Source organism: Terrapene carolina, unplaced genomic scaffold (genome assembly GCF_002925995.2).
Source record: "Terrapene carolina triunguis isolate 2854851 unplaced genomic scaffold, T_m_triunguis-2.0 Scaffold89, whole genome shotgun sequence".
NCBI classification, from domain to species: domain Eukaryota; kingdom Metazoa; phylum Chordata; order Testudines; family Emydidae; genus Terrapene; species Terrapene triunguis.
Window position 1 is genome coordinate 33,632,982 of NW_020664440.1, and position 16,964 is coordinate 33,649,945.

The 16,964-nt window shown below is 42.0% G+C and overlaps 1 protein-coding gene across 1 annotated transcript; it reads left to right on the plus strand.

The window, feature by feature from the left end:
- Nucleotides 1–1,008: 1,008 nt before the first annotated feature.
- LOC112112751 (tripartite motif-containing protein 54) lies at nucleotides 1,009–8,318 on the plus strand. Its single transcript, XM_029911202.1, has 4 exons — nucleotides 1,009–1,182; nucleotides 2,386–2,544; nucleotides 4,378–4,548; nucleotides 7,689–8,318. The coding sequence occupies exons 1-4, from the start codon at nucleotides 1,009–1,011 to the stop codon at nucleotides 8,316–8,318; spliced, it is 1,134 nt and encodes a 377-aa protein (XP_029767062.1).
- Nucleotides 8,319–16,964: the final 8,646 nt, after the last annotated feature.

A 16,964-nucleotide genomic window follows, 5' to 3' on the forward strand; every position in this document is an offset into this window, starting at 1 on the left:
AGTGTCGATGAAACTCTTTTGCTCTGGGCCTACCTGAACCCCCAAACCCCATCTTGTGAACTCTCACCTACTTCTGTGCTCACTGCTTACATGCTGAAGCAGAAATGTAAGGGTCAGCTTTTCTAGCAGGCAGCTGCTGTAAACAGGCCTTGCAAGGCCAAAAAATAAGCAGACAAATGGGAATTTTTCTAATTGTAACGGCTAAAAAAGGAAGGGGTGGGAGAAGTAAAAGGGAGTAACAAACAAAGGCTTACACAGAACCAGTTTGGGGTAAAAAAGTAAAAGTTATTTGTATTTGTTGCACTGGATTTGAGGCATGCTGGTCTCCTAGTGCCATTTCAGAGCTCTGAAATAAACTTGGCTTGCTTTCTCCCCTCGGTGTCTTTATTGGTGCTAAGCACACCGGGCCACGGACCTTTGATGTCCCCTCGAGACCCTTAGGCGGTAACAGGTGAAATGAAAGTTAGAGACTCACCAAGCAGCTTCTAATGTTAGCTAAAGGAAAATTTAACAGAGATGGATCAAAGAAAGGAAAGGGGAGAGAAATCTGAATTAAAAATCAGAAGGAACTTGTTTTAATAGAAGCATCTGGATGCAAATCTGTTAAATTTGGAGTATTGTGTGCTGTCCTCCCCTACCCTGCTGTTTCACCACCTATAGACTTAAATCAAGACAGACTTGAGCATTCCAAGAGAAATGAGAACATGAGGGGTGCTTCAGTGACAATATATGTGCTTGGGGTAATCAAAGATCTGAGAGTCTCAGCTAAACATCACTGTCCCAAAGGAGACATCTGGGACTGGTTGTCTGCCCCCTCAACTGTTCCAGAAACCTGGAGGAGCATGATCCTGCAATGGTTGCACAGATTGTTGATGCTTGTCGCCATGGAGCTGCTGTCACAGAGGTTTCAGAGTTGTTCTAGAACCTGGGTGGTGACCAGCTACTGGAAGAAAGGGATAGCTGCAGCTGGTATCTTAGAAGGCTTTCCTCATGAGGTGCAGCAGTACCATGGAGGCTTTGGGAGAGGCGCTTTCCTGCCCAGTGTGCTTGGAGCTGTTCACTCCACCAGTGCTGGTCCTAACTTGTGCTCACAACTTCTGCAAGCAATGCCTGGAAAAGATCCTCATCCGCCAGAACTGCAGACATGTTAATGGACAGTTCTGCTGTCCTATGTGCAGGAAAGTAAGTAGAGATCCTCATTTAATCTTCTCTGTAGTCAGAGCTCTTCTCTTTATTTGCAAGACAAGGGTCTGCCCAAACTTTTCCCAACTGAAGGGGCACATTGCCAGCTTGCAAGGAGCCAGAGGCCATACCTAATTTAATTTAATAAAATGGAGCAGATGGTTGTGACTTCCCTGACATCTATTAAAAATGGTGCAGCCCATGGAGACTATAGGTCCAAGCATGTAATGTTCTATCCTGATCCAATCACAAGAACCTGGCAGGACAATTCTTAAATTCTTTCAGAAAATGTTGCTTAAATTGTTGGCAAACATGTTTTAAAAGGAAAGACATGGAACAAGGATATGCTGGAACACTTGCTATAAAATATCAGTCTTAAACTAAACATTTCCATGGATTTTAATCATACAGCTTTTTTCCCTGACTGTTTTTTCAAAATCTACAGGACTTGTGCTTATATCGCATGTAAATTAATTCCTTCTCTTGCATTAATTTGAATATAACTAGCTTAATATTCCTGTGGTTTTATAGACTTTAGCAAGTTAATTGAAGTCCTTCTTTTAGAGTCAGAATCTGCTACCATTATTCACATGGAGCAATACTTTACTTCTCAAGTGGTGCTACTCGATGTGAGAAATGGTGACAAAATCTGGTCCTAGGTTTTTACATAGTTCTTACTGGAGCAAAACTCCCATTGACTTCAATGATGTTTTGCTCAAGTAAGAATGGAGGAGTCTGTCTGCAGCTCTTATTCATAAGAATGAATCCAATTGATTTAAATGAGTAAGAGCTCCTGGACTGGAACCTCAGGATTTAGCTCTGAATGAGGGTTTTTTCTCTAACTATTAACAGAAGCCACGTGAGGGTCTCTGCTTAAATACAAGGGGCTAAATTCTGTATGTGGGAGCACACATTCAGTTCCTTTTGGTTCCAAATGTGGGTTTTGCACACATTTATTCAAAGGCAGAATTTGGACCACTGATACTGATGAGCCTTAGATTTATAAGGTATACGTTAGGAGGAAATTGCTGTCTAGATCACTTCGCTGCAGTACTGTATTTCAGTACAAGATCAAATTAATATAAACCACAACTGAAGAATGCCGATGTACTGTTTCTACATTACACAGCTATGAAACTATCAAAGAAGCAAAGTGTCTCCTGCGTCTCTCAAATAGTATGTAACAGTTTTTCTCACTTTTAGGTCATATATTTGAGGGGCAGAGGAATAATTGGATTACCGAGAAATATTCTGGTTGAAAGTATATTGGAAAAATTTAAGGATGAACTTGAAAACATTCGTGCCCAGGAGCAAAACCAGCTATCCCAAATATGTGAAGAACATGGGGAAAATATGAATTTGGTATACATTTACATATTTCTTATTTTTCCTTTATTTAGTTATTTGCACACCAAATCTGTCCTGTAAGTGTTCAGTATTCACTTAATCAAAATGAATTCTATTGGTTGGATATTGTAGTGGAATAGTCATATTCTAAACAAGCTAGTCCTTTATATCATGTTCAGTGACAAATAAACCACATCATTTGAATTTTAGACTATAAAAACATAAGTAAAGGGCAAATCCTACCATTTGAATTGCTTCTTTCCCAAATGGATTACTTCCATCTAGATGAGGAGTCTAGTTGGTGGTTTGCAGTTGGAAGAACTACCAGCCTCCTAATGAAATTCATGAAATCAGATTCACCCTGCAAAAACAAAATATAATGATATAAAAGGTCATTATTAATTAGTGCTTTACATTTTCAAAGCACTGCACAAAGATTAAGTGATTCACTAATTAGGGCCAGAGTTTTGCTACTTGTAGTCACATTGAGTAGTGCTTTATTCCACAAGCAGTCATATTGATTTCTGTGGGGCTACTTACAGAGGCCATAACTCAGAATGTTACATAAACGTGCCTAGCTAGAAGCACATGAGTAGTCGCACTGAAGTCAATATCTCAGGATTTCCTAGCTCTCATTCTGGTGGTCAGGCCACTAGACCTCTCACACCTTCTCAATGGCCCAACAACAAGCAACAACTGTCACTCCTGCAACAACATTAGAGAAAAGGGCATCAAAACATTACTAAATCATTTAGTTCAAGAGACACTAAAGCCTCATTCACTCCAACAACTGGGAGACCCACTAAAAATTACTATAGTTTAAGAATGAGTAACTGAATGAACCTGAAAAACAAGGAAAAATTCTTCAGAAGGTGTACATTGTTCATTTGATTTTAAAGAGCCCCACCACCACTTTGAAACCTTTCACTGGCTTCCTATTTCACAGCATCTAGTTCAAGTATCTTATCCTCACACTCCAAGCCCTTTATAAATCTGCCTCTCCCTGCTTGTCTGCTTTTATCCCTTACCAAGTCACTGCACCAGTGAAGCCACTCTCATCCACCCGCTCAGCCGCTTCTCACACAGACAGTTCTGTGCCTTCCTCCAGGCACGGAATACCCTTCGTGAACAAATCTGTAAATCACTGTTCTCTTCCAACCGTAAGACCTATTTCTGCCATGATGCGTACAAGAAATCAACCAATTAATAAAGACTTGATGGACAAATGAGAACAGTTCAACTTCACCTCCTACTGTAATTTTGTTTCCTGACAATTATAAACCTAACGTGTATAAAATGGTATGCATCTCCCCCCTCCAAACTTTATACATTACTTGTCTTCTTAGACAATAAGGTCTTCAGGGCAGTGATTGTGATTTCATATGTGCTTGTGCAACACTTACTACAATCCCTAATTATGGGTGGGCACTACTGTGATATAAATATTAAATAATTATATATATATAGTACTTGCGAAATGCCTGTTGAACGTAAAGTGCAACGTAGCTTGAGTAACAATTAACCTTCTTTCAGCATCTGTTCTTAAGAATGCTTAAGAAGTAGGGAGAGAGTATTTCTTTTGGGGTAGAAAATCTAATGTGTGTTGCTTGGAGGAGTTTGGATTACTAAAGTTCCACTGGAGAATGCCAATGGAACTGAAGATTGCTGTAGCATGAATTTTGCCCTTTTGAAGACAACCATCTCAGCTTCACTCTGAACATGTTTTCGACAATTGCACCAGTATTTACTTAGCAGACTAAGCCTAATGTTCTGGGTCAGTGTGCTACGTAGCTGACAACGTGTAAGCATACATGGCTGTACTAGAAAATGACTATGTTCTTTTCTCAGATGTGTCTGACTGATGATGAACCAATTTGTGCAATCTGCAAGCTCTTTGGAAACCATGAGCATCACAGTGTTGCAAAAATGTCTGAAGCTTACACAGCAAGAAAAATGACTTTTATTAAAGATATAGACTTATTGCTTCAGAAATCTGAAGGCACAGTACAAGCTAGGAAGGTATAGTACAAGTGACTCACTTTCTTTCAGTTTTATTAACAGAATGACATGACCTGATGTTCGATACAAGTTTAGGCAGATAGCCCTTAGGAAAGGATTAAGTTATATAAAATGATGTGGTTTAGTGGTGTGAGCGTGAGACTAAGTTGTATTCCTGACTCTTGACTTCTTCTGTGATGTTGCCAAATCACATAACCTCTTTGCCTTTAGTTCCCCATAGGTAAAATGAGGTTAATAAAGCTTACCTCACAGGAGTGTGAGGAGGATTAATTAGTCAATGCTTATCAAACACTTTGATGATGAAAAGTTTTAAGTATTATCATTGAACTCAGACTGATGAACAGTCACACAGCTTGGCTGATGCTATTTGCAAAGGGGGTACATGCAACCCTGTCCTCCAGAATAATCTCAGTGGGGTAGCAGAGGCCATGGTCTTTACCTGGTGGGGCAGATTTGGGAGAGGCCACCCAGTACACCTGAAGGCCCTTGGGAGGAGCAAATAGGAGCCAGGCCCCCACCCAAAATCATCCAAGATTCAATAGATCCCAGGTCTGGAAGGAGTGAGTGGCTCTGGAGAGTTGGTAGGGCACACTCTGAGGGAGGGGTTGGAAATTCTCTGAATGGACCCTGCAGGATTCAGTTTGTGCGGCCCACAGTTGACCCTGCAGTTTGTACACCACTGCTATCGAGCCCAGTATCCTGACTTCAGCAATGACCAATATCTGATGTTTCAGAGAAAGGCAAAAAAGCCATAAGGCACCAGTCCAAATGTATAATACTGTACGGGGCAGGGAATACTACCTGATCCCTGTGGCACCTTGAAGCAAGGGATTTATTTACAGGTCCAAGAGGATATGCAGTCCTGGTTGGTGCACGCAGTAGAGTGTGCTTTCATTTTCTGAGCCTAGTTATTTGCAGGACGCATAGAATCACTGGCTCCAGGATCCAGTAGTCTGGAACTCTTCTTGTTTGCCTGGCCAGCCTCTCCTTTGGCTGAACAAAGGTAACACTACATTCAACTGAAATCAAGCCAGCCTTTTACATTTATACTTGCTTGCTTGATTGGACACAAGCTTTTGGGTTCCTGGCCCTGGGAGCTCTAAACAATTAGTCTGTCTGTCCCCAAGTAGCTTCAACCCACCTGGCTTCTTCCCAGGGACACTTCCTATACTCCCGAGCCCTCCTGGTCTTTTATAAATCACAAACTCCAAAGGCTATTTTCCCTGGCATCCCTCACAGTTGGCTCCCTCTTACTGAACTGCAGGCTGCTCTTATTTTCCTAGAAATTCCCTTAGTCACCTGACCATTTGTCATGTGACTTCACTCACAAGCTAAATCTGGCACTGGTGTAGCTGATCCCCCAACCTTCTTGAAGGGCCTGTGAAAGAATGACTAAAATATCTTTAGCTTTTTAATTGTCAACATGAGAAGGGTAGGCATGTAGATTGTATGTGGTTTGGCAAAGTTTGATGACAATTTTCCAAGAGTTAATGGTACGGTAGGCTTCTCTGATGACTTTACATTGTCCCTTGTTATTTGGGGTCATGTGAGCTTGCTAACCCTATTCCTTCCCAGGCTCTCAATCTTCTGTGGATGCCTGACCTCCACTTGGCTGGGATATAGAGAGTCACACAAGAAGATTGGGATGACCTTGAAAACTGGAGTAATAGAAATTGGATGAAATTAAATAGTACAATGTGCAAGGTCATCCACTTAGGGACTAACAACAAGAGTTTTTGCTAGAAGCTGGGGACTTACCAATTGGAAGTGACAGAGGAAAAGAAAGACTGGGTGTATTGATCGACCACAGGATGACTATGAGTCACCAATGCAATCCAGCAGTGAAAAAGTCTTATGCAATCCTAGGATGCATTAGGCAAGATATTTCCAGTAGAGCTAGGGAAGCATTATTACCATTGTACAAGGTACTGGTGAGCCCTCAACTGGAATACCGTGTGCAATTCTGGTCTCCCATGTTTAAGAAAGATTAATTCAAACTGTAATATGTGCAGAGAAGGGCTACTAGGATGATCAGAGGAATGGAGAACCTGCCTTAAGAGAGGAAATGTATGGTGCTTGACTTGTTTAGCCTAACAAAATGAAGGCTGAGGGAGATATGATATGATTACTCTCTATAAATATTTCACAGGGATAAGCACCAGGGATGAAGATGAGTTATTTAAGTTAATGGCCAATGCTGGCACAAGAATGGATATAAACTGAGTATCAACAAGTTTAGGCTTGAAATTTGACAAAGACTTCTAACCCTCAGAGGAATAAAGTTCTGGAACAGGCTTCCAAAAGGAGTACTAGAGGCAAAAAACCTAGCTTGTTTCAAGACTAAGTTTGATAAGGCTTATGGGGGGAGGTTTATGAGGTCACCTACGATGGCATATGAACCACTGGTGACTGCTTTTAGCAAATATCTCCAATGGCCAGAGATGGGACTCTAGACGGGGAGGGCTCTGAGTTACTATAAAGAATTCTTTTCCTGGTGTCTGGCTGGCAGGTCTTGCCCACATGTTAAGAGTCTATGGATTGCTATATATGGGGTCAGGAAGAATTTCCCCCCCAGGTCAGATTGTCAGAGACTCTGGGATTTTTTCTTTTGCCTTCCTCTGCAGCATGGGGAACATATCACCTGCTCGTTTGAACTAGATGCTCTGAAACTTGCAGTCTTTACATCAAGATTTGAGACTTCAGTAACTCAGCCAGGTTATGGGCCTACCGCAGCAGTGGATGGGTGAGGTATTGTGGCCTGCAATGTGCAGGAGGTTAGAGTAGGTGATCATGATGGTCCCTTCTGGCCTTAAAGACTATGAGTTGTACACAATACAATCAGGAAACTATTTGCCCGCAAACTCTTCCTGCCCTACAAAAGGCCTAAGGGCCTGCCTGACCTTAGCAGAACTCTGAACGCAAAGTGCTATAAAATGTAATTGCAATTATTTACAACTACAATTGCTTTTGAGCACAAATGGGAGGCAATGTTGAAACCACTTTAAAATTTAAGGCCTAAAACATATATCTAGATCCAAAATTATTTTTGAAAGTTAAAATAACTTCTCACACTTTTAACTATTTTGAAAACTTCTTGTGGACATTACTAAGAAACCCTGCATACATTTTTTTTTAAACAGGAAACAGAAAAGCTGATCAATGAACTCCTATCCAGCACTACAGACACCAAGGTGATGATTGACACAGTTGGGATCAGTTTACTTAAAGGGATAAGGTGCAGAATTGCAGAACTGAAGACAAAACTACACAAGGACTATTCAACAAAATTAGAAAAACTGCACCTAGTAGAGAGTGAAACTGAAGCCCCCAGGCAGCTTTATCAGCAAATGAAAACTCTTTTGGAACAACATTCCAATTCAGTACAATTTCTTCAAGAGGATAAAAAACTCAGGAGCAAGATGGAAAAACTTATAGAAGGAAGGTCATTGTATCAGGATCCATCAAAGTATAAAATTTCTGTGCGACGATATTTTGAAGAATTGATCAGAGGAATCAACATCAAGGATTATATCCCTACTACATCAGATGAAATGCTTGCAAATACTAGTGACCTGTATGAAGCACGCAGGCCAGAATGCCCTGCTTTTGCTTTTTCAGGTGAAAGTCCTGATCAGTCCTTCTGCAAAAGAGTATTAGGCTTATTTGAGAAATCAGGTAGCAAGGAGCAAGATCTTTTCACAAAAGCATCTTGCCCTGACTGTAGCAGTACACCAGGTACTAGCATTGATTCGTCATTCATGAAAGATTAGTCAAAAATGTAAAATATTAAAAAATTGATCTCTTGCAATTTACTTGTTGGAATTTGCCAATCATATATGCTGCCTATGTTTCCTACAAACCAAAAAATAAAATAGTTGTAAATGTAAACAGGTTGAATTGACACATACCTTCTTGTGTGCCTTATTGCTTCATTATTATTTCACAGAATAACATTGTTTGGAAGGCAGTGGTAGGAAAGCAACCTAAAAGAAGGTGGAATAAGTTACAAGAAGAGTAATTTAGAAAAATTAAGCAGAAGAAACAGATTCTGTGCAGCAATCTGTAGTGTGTATAACATTTCTCACTGCGGCCTGATTTTTGTAAGCGTTGAGCAACCACAACTCTATCTGCAAACAATGGGAACTGCAGATGCTCAGCACCTCTGAAAAAAACCCAGAAGTTTAATGCTTATGTTTGAGTCCTAGGAAACTTATTCTGACTAGCCATATTTGGCCAAGCACAATGAATTCCTCATAAATTTACCTATTAATGCAAATGAATGTGTTCCATGAAGGAAGTGTCAACATTATTTAAAATGTATGCCTCAGGAAAGAAAGAAAGAGACTAGCCTACTGTATATATGGCAGTCTGCAGTGTGTATTTCTCTCTGATCGTCCTTTTCCACTGCTGGAGCATACAAGAGCCACAAGTATATTATTCTGAACATGTGTGCTTTTACATTTAATTTGCCGAGTACAATGTCCACTCCCCCCTTTTTTCCTTACATTAATTAATAAATCAGAATACATGCATTCCTGACAGACAAGGTAAAGCCTGCTTGCTGTCTACGTGGGTCTTCTGTGAGCAAAACATTATTGAGCTTATCAGCTTGGGTTTCCATTGGCTCATGAATTTTGTACCCAGACACTTGTTGCACTAAACATGCTTTTGAAATATGGCTACAAGTCTCAGAACTTCATATGAGTAATTTGCAAGAATCCCTCTCCTCCCCACACTTTGGTTTCAAGAGCTGTAGACAGCCATCCCATGAATACCAGTTGATATTCACGAAAGACAGTACAGAATTATAACAAGTAAGGAATAAGCTCAAACAACACTATTTGGTGTGGGCAGAGGTCTGGAGGAGTCAGGGGATTGATAGTAGTATATAAAGGCTTCCCCTGTAGCATGCCATTTCAAATCAGGCCCAGAACTGGTAATGACCAAGGCCTCAATCCTGCATGCTGCTCTGTATGGTCAGACCTCTGTGTCCACAAGCAACCCATGGATCTTCCTGTGGGCCTAGGTGTGTCACCTATGTACAGCAGCTTGCAAGATCTGGGTCCAAAAGTTGTTATGCTTTTATAGTTCTATGTGAAAAGAGTGGACGGGCATAAGGGAGGGAGTGGCAGAAAAGGGTGGAATGAATTAATTCTAAGGAGAGGGATTTATGAACATGGACCTATTTTGCATACAATTGTCTCAAAGCTATTGCACTTGGTTTCCTAACTGCTGCCACAGATTATTTCAAGTTCACACACACTACCATCTTTTCTTCCTCAATCATTATCTTGTTGAGTGTCACCAATGACAACAGAGCCGTTTTCCAAGTCACCAATTTACATCTTCTCCATATTCATTAGTTTGAGATGCTTTGCCTCCCATGTCTACCCTGTCTAGGTCTCCTAGATACCATTCTTCCTCCTCTTTGGTATTTTGACCAAAGCTCTGAGTTTTATATCACCTACAAGTTGCACACCTTCCTCCTGCAGGTCATTGTCGTATAGAGTGAACAAGATTAGGACTAACACCAATTCCTGTGGTCTTTTCATCAGTCACTTTTTTCTTACACAGGAGCTGCTAAAGGGCTGAGTACTCTTTATTCCTAATGGAAATTGTATTCAATAGGTGATCAGAATTTCAGAACACTGAGAGCACTATCTGTGTCCACTTACTACTGCTCTCTGACAATGGTTATTAGGCCAATTTTGAATAATAATATTTTAATCATAATTTCTAATCTTGCATACTCGTTAATACTACTGTGTACGTCGATTGTCAGCCAGAGCCTCAGATGGTATAAATTGATGTAGCTCCACAGCAGTTAATGGCAATGTGCCAATTTACACCAGATGAGGATCAGACTCTATGTTTTCTTCATCATCCCTATGAATTCACTGATTTTCTCAGTACCCAGCTTAATTTTAGTGTAGTTGACCTTTTCCATACCTCCCTATGTAACAAAAGGAAAAAGTTTTAGGCGCCCACGCCATAAAGAAAGGGAGGGTGGTCAAAAAACCCCTTAGAATTGTTGGCAACCTCCCTGTGGATTGTAATCCCCAAGCTGAGAACCCATGATAGGGAGTCTTTCCTAGTATTTTACACTTAAACTGTAATTTCTTGGTCCCTCCATCAATACTATTTTAAAAATATTGGTGCTATATATTAAATTTCTCTTCTAAATTAAATTCAGGCCGACCAACAGGATTGATGAACAGCTGTCCCTTATTTAAAAACAAACAAACAAGAACTTCAGCCAACCAGAAATTGATAAAAAATTATTCACTCTCTAAGGAAAAAACAAACACTTCAGTAGCAGGGCAGTTTATGACTGAATGAAGTGCAGACCAGTTTTGTTCTCTAAGACAATAGAAATGAACCTTTCTAATTATGACATAGTGAGCAATTGTCAGTGACGAAGCCATGGCCATCAGTCAAAGTGACAGCCTCAGTAGAATACAGTCATTGAATAAATATTTCCTGCTTTGGAAAGAAATGCTTCAGCTATGGAACTCTTCATTTTTGAGAAATACCGTAGGTCCACTCCATCATTCATCTAGCAGAAGGAGACTTTTTTCCTTTGGAGCATTCTGTTCCATTGACATCAGCCTGGCACATTAAACATCCCATTGGGCCCTCCAGAAATATCCAATATATGGCACTGGACTGCGTGACACATTAGCTGTCAGAAATTTGGTTGGGAACCCCTCGAGGGAGATACATCACTTTGAACTGAACTCTTGCTCACTGTGACTCATGCAAAATAATATAAAATGTAACAACTATTTTTCTTCAGTGAGTCAGTTCTTGTTTCCAAGCCAGTAATGAGTTATTGTAGGCCAGGGGGAAGGCACATGGCTCAAGAAGAGAGGGTACTATGTGAGGGACTGTATTTCACCACTGAATGCCACTATTGGCAAATCTCTCTACTGGGTACTCACACTCCATCTTGTGACCAAAGGCAGAACTGCAGGATCTGTCAGTCATACAGCAGAGCCTTAATCCAACCCAAACCGAAGTTTCTGGCATTGCAGCAGAACCACTGCCTCTGTATGCAGGGCAAAATGTATCAATTTACAACCAAGTGTAAAGTCAAAAGGTATCTTGGAAACAGGCAGTCTGTTTGGGACACAGCTTTGCCTGCCGTGAGAGAGAGACTGAATTTTTACTTGGCTTGGCTTTTGGCACTCAACAGAGGCATCAGAGCTTAATTTGTTCCACTTCCAAGATGGCAGCCTCACCCAGGGAGATGTCAAGTCAGCCTAAGAAACACCATGAACACATCCCTAATTTAAGGCTAAACCAAAAGGCTCGCTCAGGCAGCAGGACAGACACCAGAATGAAAGCTATCTTATCCCTAAGCAGCAGGGACTGGTGAAAACAATATCAGAGGGCGTGATGGACAGTCACCTGCAAGTGCTCACCAAGACAGCCCTGACAGACACTCAGCTTCATGGATGAATCATTTTTCAGCCGCTTCCTTCATCTGGGGGGGGACAACCTTAAAAGATTCCTCTAGGTATTGACTATTAGCCAAAATGGATCCCCATGCTCCTGGTGTACCCAGCGGCGTATTATCGCCCAGGCCGACAAGACCTAGGCCTAGGGCAGCAAATTTGCAGGGGCGGCAAATTTGAGTACCCACGGAGAAGCTCCCCTGCTCCAGCTCGCCTCCTCTGCGAGCGTGCCGCCGCAGCCTGTTTCTCTCCCCTACCTCCCAGCGCTTGTGCCGCGAAACAGCTGTTTCGTGGGGCAGGGAGGGAAGGGGGTGGAGGGGGAACGTGGCGCGCTGGGGGAAGAGGCGGGGCCAGGGCGGGGATTTGGGGAAGGGATCCAATAGGGGCAGGGAGGGGGCGGAGTTGGGGCAGGACTTTGAGGAAGGGGTTGGAATGCAGGTGGGGAAAGGGTGGAGTCGGGGCGGGGCCAGGGGCAGGCGGGGTGGCAGTTATTTCAGGGCCTAGGAGCGGCAAAATCATTAATCCACCACTGGGTGTACCTAAACCTCTGACTGCCAGAACCTGGGACTGGATGACTGGGACTGGATCACTCAAACTGTCCTGTTCTGTTCATTCCCGCTGAAGAATCTGGCACTGACCACCTGACCACTGTCAGAGGATAAAATACTGAGCTAGATGGACCATTGGTCTGACCCCGTATGGCCATTCTTATGTTCTTATTATTTCTCATACTGAACACAGGGCTGCCCGGGGCAGGGGCAGTTTGCCCCAGGCCTCCTGTTTGCGAGAGCACCCAAAATGATGGAGGGGTGGCTGGGCCAAATTTCAGTGGGTGGCATTGCAACCTGGCACACAGGGTCACAGCACCACTGAGGTTTGGTGCCCGCCATCCACACTGCAGGCAGGGCCGGCTCTGGCTTTTTCGCCGCCCCAGGCGAAAAAGCCTCCGGCCGCCCCCCTCTCACGGCGCGGGGGGGGGGGGCGGCCGGAGCCCTGGGGGGAGGGCGGCGAGCCCCGGCTGGGGCTCGGCTCTCCCCCTCGGGCGCCCAGGCAGGGCGCCGCGGGGGAGCGCGGCCGGAGCCCTGGGAGGAGGGCGGCGAGCCCCGGTGGGGGCTCGGCTCTCCCCCCCCCGGCGGCCAGAGCGCCACGCCGCCGCCCTCCTCCAGGTGCCGCCCCAAGCACCAGCTTGGGTGCCTGGTGCCTGGAGCCGGCCCTGACTGCAGGGAGCAACTCACTCACCCCCGCTGGGGCCAGATCCCATCGTCACTGCCTCTGGCATTATCGTACTGAGCCCAAGGCAACCCATCAGGCTGAGAGCCTGGGGGTAGGAGTGGAGTTGGGGATACCAGTTCCACTGACATTGGGGCTGAAGCTCAGTGAGAGGCAGGACTGGGAGCAGCCTTCCAGCTGCATGCAGAGCAATGCCTCCCATCCCCATGGAGAGGACAGCAACCCCACAGGCCTGTGCCCTCTCCCACAGTCTCACTTATCATACAAATAATTTCCTAGGCGAATTATTGCTTTGCTCATTAAAACCCAGGCACAGACCCGCTTTTCCCTTTCTGTGGCTGACAAAAATATTGTCAGCTTCTCTACTTGTACCCAAACAAAGAGTTAGACACAAAAAAATCCCACTGGTACCTCAGTTCTAGCTCCTCTCTCCTCTCATGCACAGAGCCCAATAAAAGAGAATGATAAAACTGACAAACCAAGATCTGCTATCACTGCTCTTTCTCTTCCATGCTTCCTGACTCATTTTCCTCAGAAAAGAAGGTGAATCAGAAAAGTCAGACAATGAGATCCAGGCCACCTTTTCCGAGGGAAATTTTATTAAATGAGTTAGAAAGGTCATAAAGACCAGACAAAACTCAAAGGACAAGATCAAAGGATGAAAAGTACTCTAAAACCAGAAAGAAAGGGAAACATTTGCCCTCTACCAGTTAAATTGAGTGTAAGCATTCCACTTCTCTTTCAATCAGCAAACAGTCAAAACAGAGTGAGATTCCTTAGCTAAATAGAAGGGATTCAACATACAGAGTATGGAATATTATAATATTCCTAGGAACAAGTCTGATTAAGTTGATCTCCCAAAAATTGATCATTGATTTCTTTCCTAAAGTTCTAAAAGCAGGAAAAACACTTACAAAGATTCATGAGACACCAGCTGCATCTACATGTTTTTCCAGGGACTGCCTTTGTTGGGCCTAATGATCTTACAGAAAATTGAGGGGCACAGAACATAGACACCATGTCACTGCTTAATATATGTATTACACATAATTATAGCATTTACCTTCATGGCTGGTCCAAGAGAGACCCTTGTTTTCAGATACACTTATGAGTGGGAAGACCAGAAAAGTTCCCAATCTGAGAAGATCTGCTTTCACAGGGCTCTATCCTCAACATACTCCCAAAACTTTCCAGTGACTACCTCGGACATCATAGATTCCAAGGCCAGAAGGGACCCATGTGATAATCTATACTGATTTCCTATATAATACAGGTCATAGAACTCCCCCAAAATAATTCCTAGAGGAGATTTTTTAGAAAAACATCCCACCTTGATTTAAAAATTGTCAGTGATGGAGAATCCACCACAGCCCTTGGTAATTGTTCCAAGGCTTAATTATTCTCACAGTTAAAAATGTACACCTTATTTCTACTCTGAATGTGTCTAGCTTCAACCTCCAGCCATTGGATCATGTTGTACCTTTCTCTGTTAGATTAAAGGGCCCATTATTAAATATTTGTTCCTCATGTAAGAACTTATAGACTGTAATCAAGTCACCCCTTAACCTTCTCTGTGTTAAGCTAAATAGAGTGAGCTCTTTGAGTCTATCACTATAAGGCATGTTTTCTAATCCTTTAATAATGCTTGTGGCTCTTTTCTGAACCCTCTCCAATTTTTCAACATCTTTCCTGAAATATGGATAGCAGAACTGGACACAGTATTCCAGCAGGGGTTGCACCAGTGCCAAATACAGAAGTCAAATAACTTCTCTACTCCTACTTGAGATTCCCCTTCTTATGCATCCACGGATCACATGAGTCCTTTAAGCCACAGTGTTGCACTGGGGGCTCATGTTCAGCTGATTGTCCACCCTAACCCCCAAATCCTTTTCAGAATCACTGCTTCCTAGGATAGAATCCACCATCCTGTAAGTATGGCCTACTTTCTTTATCCTTAGATGCATACATTTAGCTGTATTAAAACTCGTATTATTTGATTGCACTTAGTTTACCAAGCAATCTAGATAGCTTTGTATTAATGACCTGTCGTCTTCCTTATTTACCACTCTCCCAATTTTTGTGTCATCTGCAAACTTGAACAGTGATGATTTTATGTTCTTCCAGGTCATTGATAAAAATTTTAAATTGCATAGGGCCAAGAACAATCTCTGGAGGATCCCACTAGAAACACACCTGCTTGATGATGATTCTCCGCTTAACAATTACATTTTAAGACCTATCAATTAACAAGCTTTTAATCCCTTTAATGTATGCTGTATGCATTTTATATCACTCTAGTTTTTCAATCAAAACGTCAGGTGGTATGAAGTTAAAAGCCTTGCAGAAGTCCAAGTATATTACATCAACGATATTACCTTTATCAGCCAAACTTGTAATCTCATAAAAAATCTAGTTTGAACGCATTTATTTTCCATAAACTCATGTTGATTGGCATTAATTATATTACTGTTCTTTACTTCTGTATTAATCAAGTCCCATATCAGCTGCTCCATTAACTTGCCTGGGCTCGATGTCTGGCTAACAGGCTTATAATTACCTGGGTCATCCTGTTTTACTCTTTTTAAAATATTATCACAACTTTAGCTTTTTTCCAGTCTTAGAAAACCGGGGAAGTTCCCGAAGACTTATTGAAAATAAACATTAATGGTCCAGTGAGCTCCTCAGCCAGCTCTTTTAAACTCTTGGATGCAAGTTTATCTGGACCTGGGGATTTAAAAATGTCTAACTTTAGTAGATGCTGTTTAACATACTCCTGAGATAATAGTGAAATGGAAAGCATGTTACCATCATCATATGATGAGACTACATCCATCTGTTTTTTTCCCCAAATACAGAACAGAAATATTTATTGAACGCTTCTGTCTTTTCTGCATTATTATTGATAAATGTACCATTTCCTTCTAGTAATGGACTAACACCATTGTCAGGATTTGTTTTGTTCCAAATATACTTTAAAAATACCTTCTTGTTGTCCTTAACATTGCTAGCCATCAATGTCTCCTTATGTTCCTTTGCTTCCCTTATCAGTTTTCTACAATTCCTATCTTCTGATTTATATTCATTACTATCAACTTCCCCTTTCTTCCATTTGCTATATGTTATTTTTTAATTTTGTATAGCTGCCTTCACTTCCCCTCTAAACAAAGTCAGTTTTTTAACCAATTTGGCTTTAGTCTTCGATTGTAGCTTTTTGGGCATCTAGTCAGTGGAAAAGCTACTCTGATCAAATCAGCAACACATCCATGTTACCTAGGAAACAATCTAGTTTGAAAGCATATGCTAGAATTTGGATAAAATTCAAATATTGGGGTGAGTGGGGTGGGTTGAGAGAACAGTGTGCAAACAAATGCTGCCAAAATTCACAATACCCTAGAGCTCCAAGAGCAAAGTAAAGGTTAGTTCATGCAACTGCATTGGACAATATTTTCAAAGCTCATAAAGCAAGATCATACCTTGCCATCATAACACCGGGTTTCCAAATTTCTCAAAGCATGACTCTCCTGAATCCACACATCAGCCACAGATTTTCAACATGGAACTTAACTACAGTTCTGCAAACTCTGTTAAAGTCAACGTCTGAACTATTTCAATTAATAACTTTATATTTATCAAAACTAAAAGTTACCCTCTTCACAGCCATGACATCAGTGAGAAAAGTATCGGAATTACCAGCCTTTTCTATTGAAGATCAAATCTGATCTTTCATCA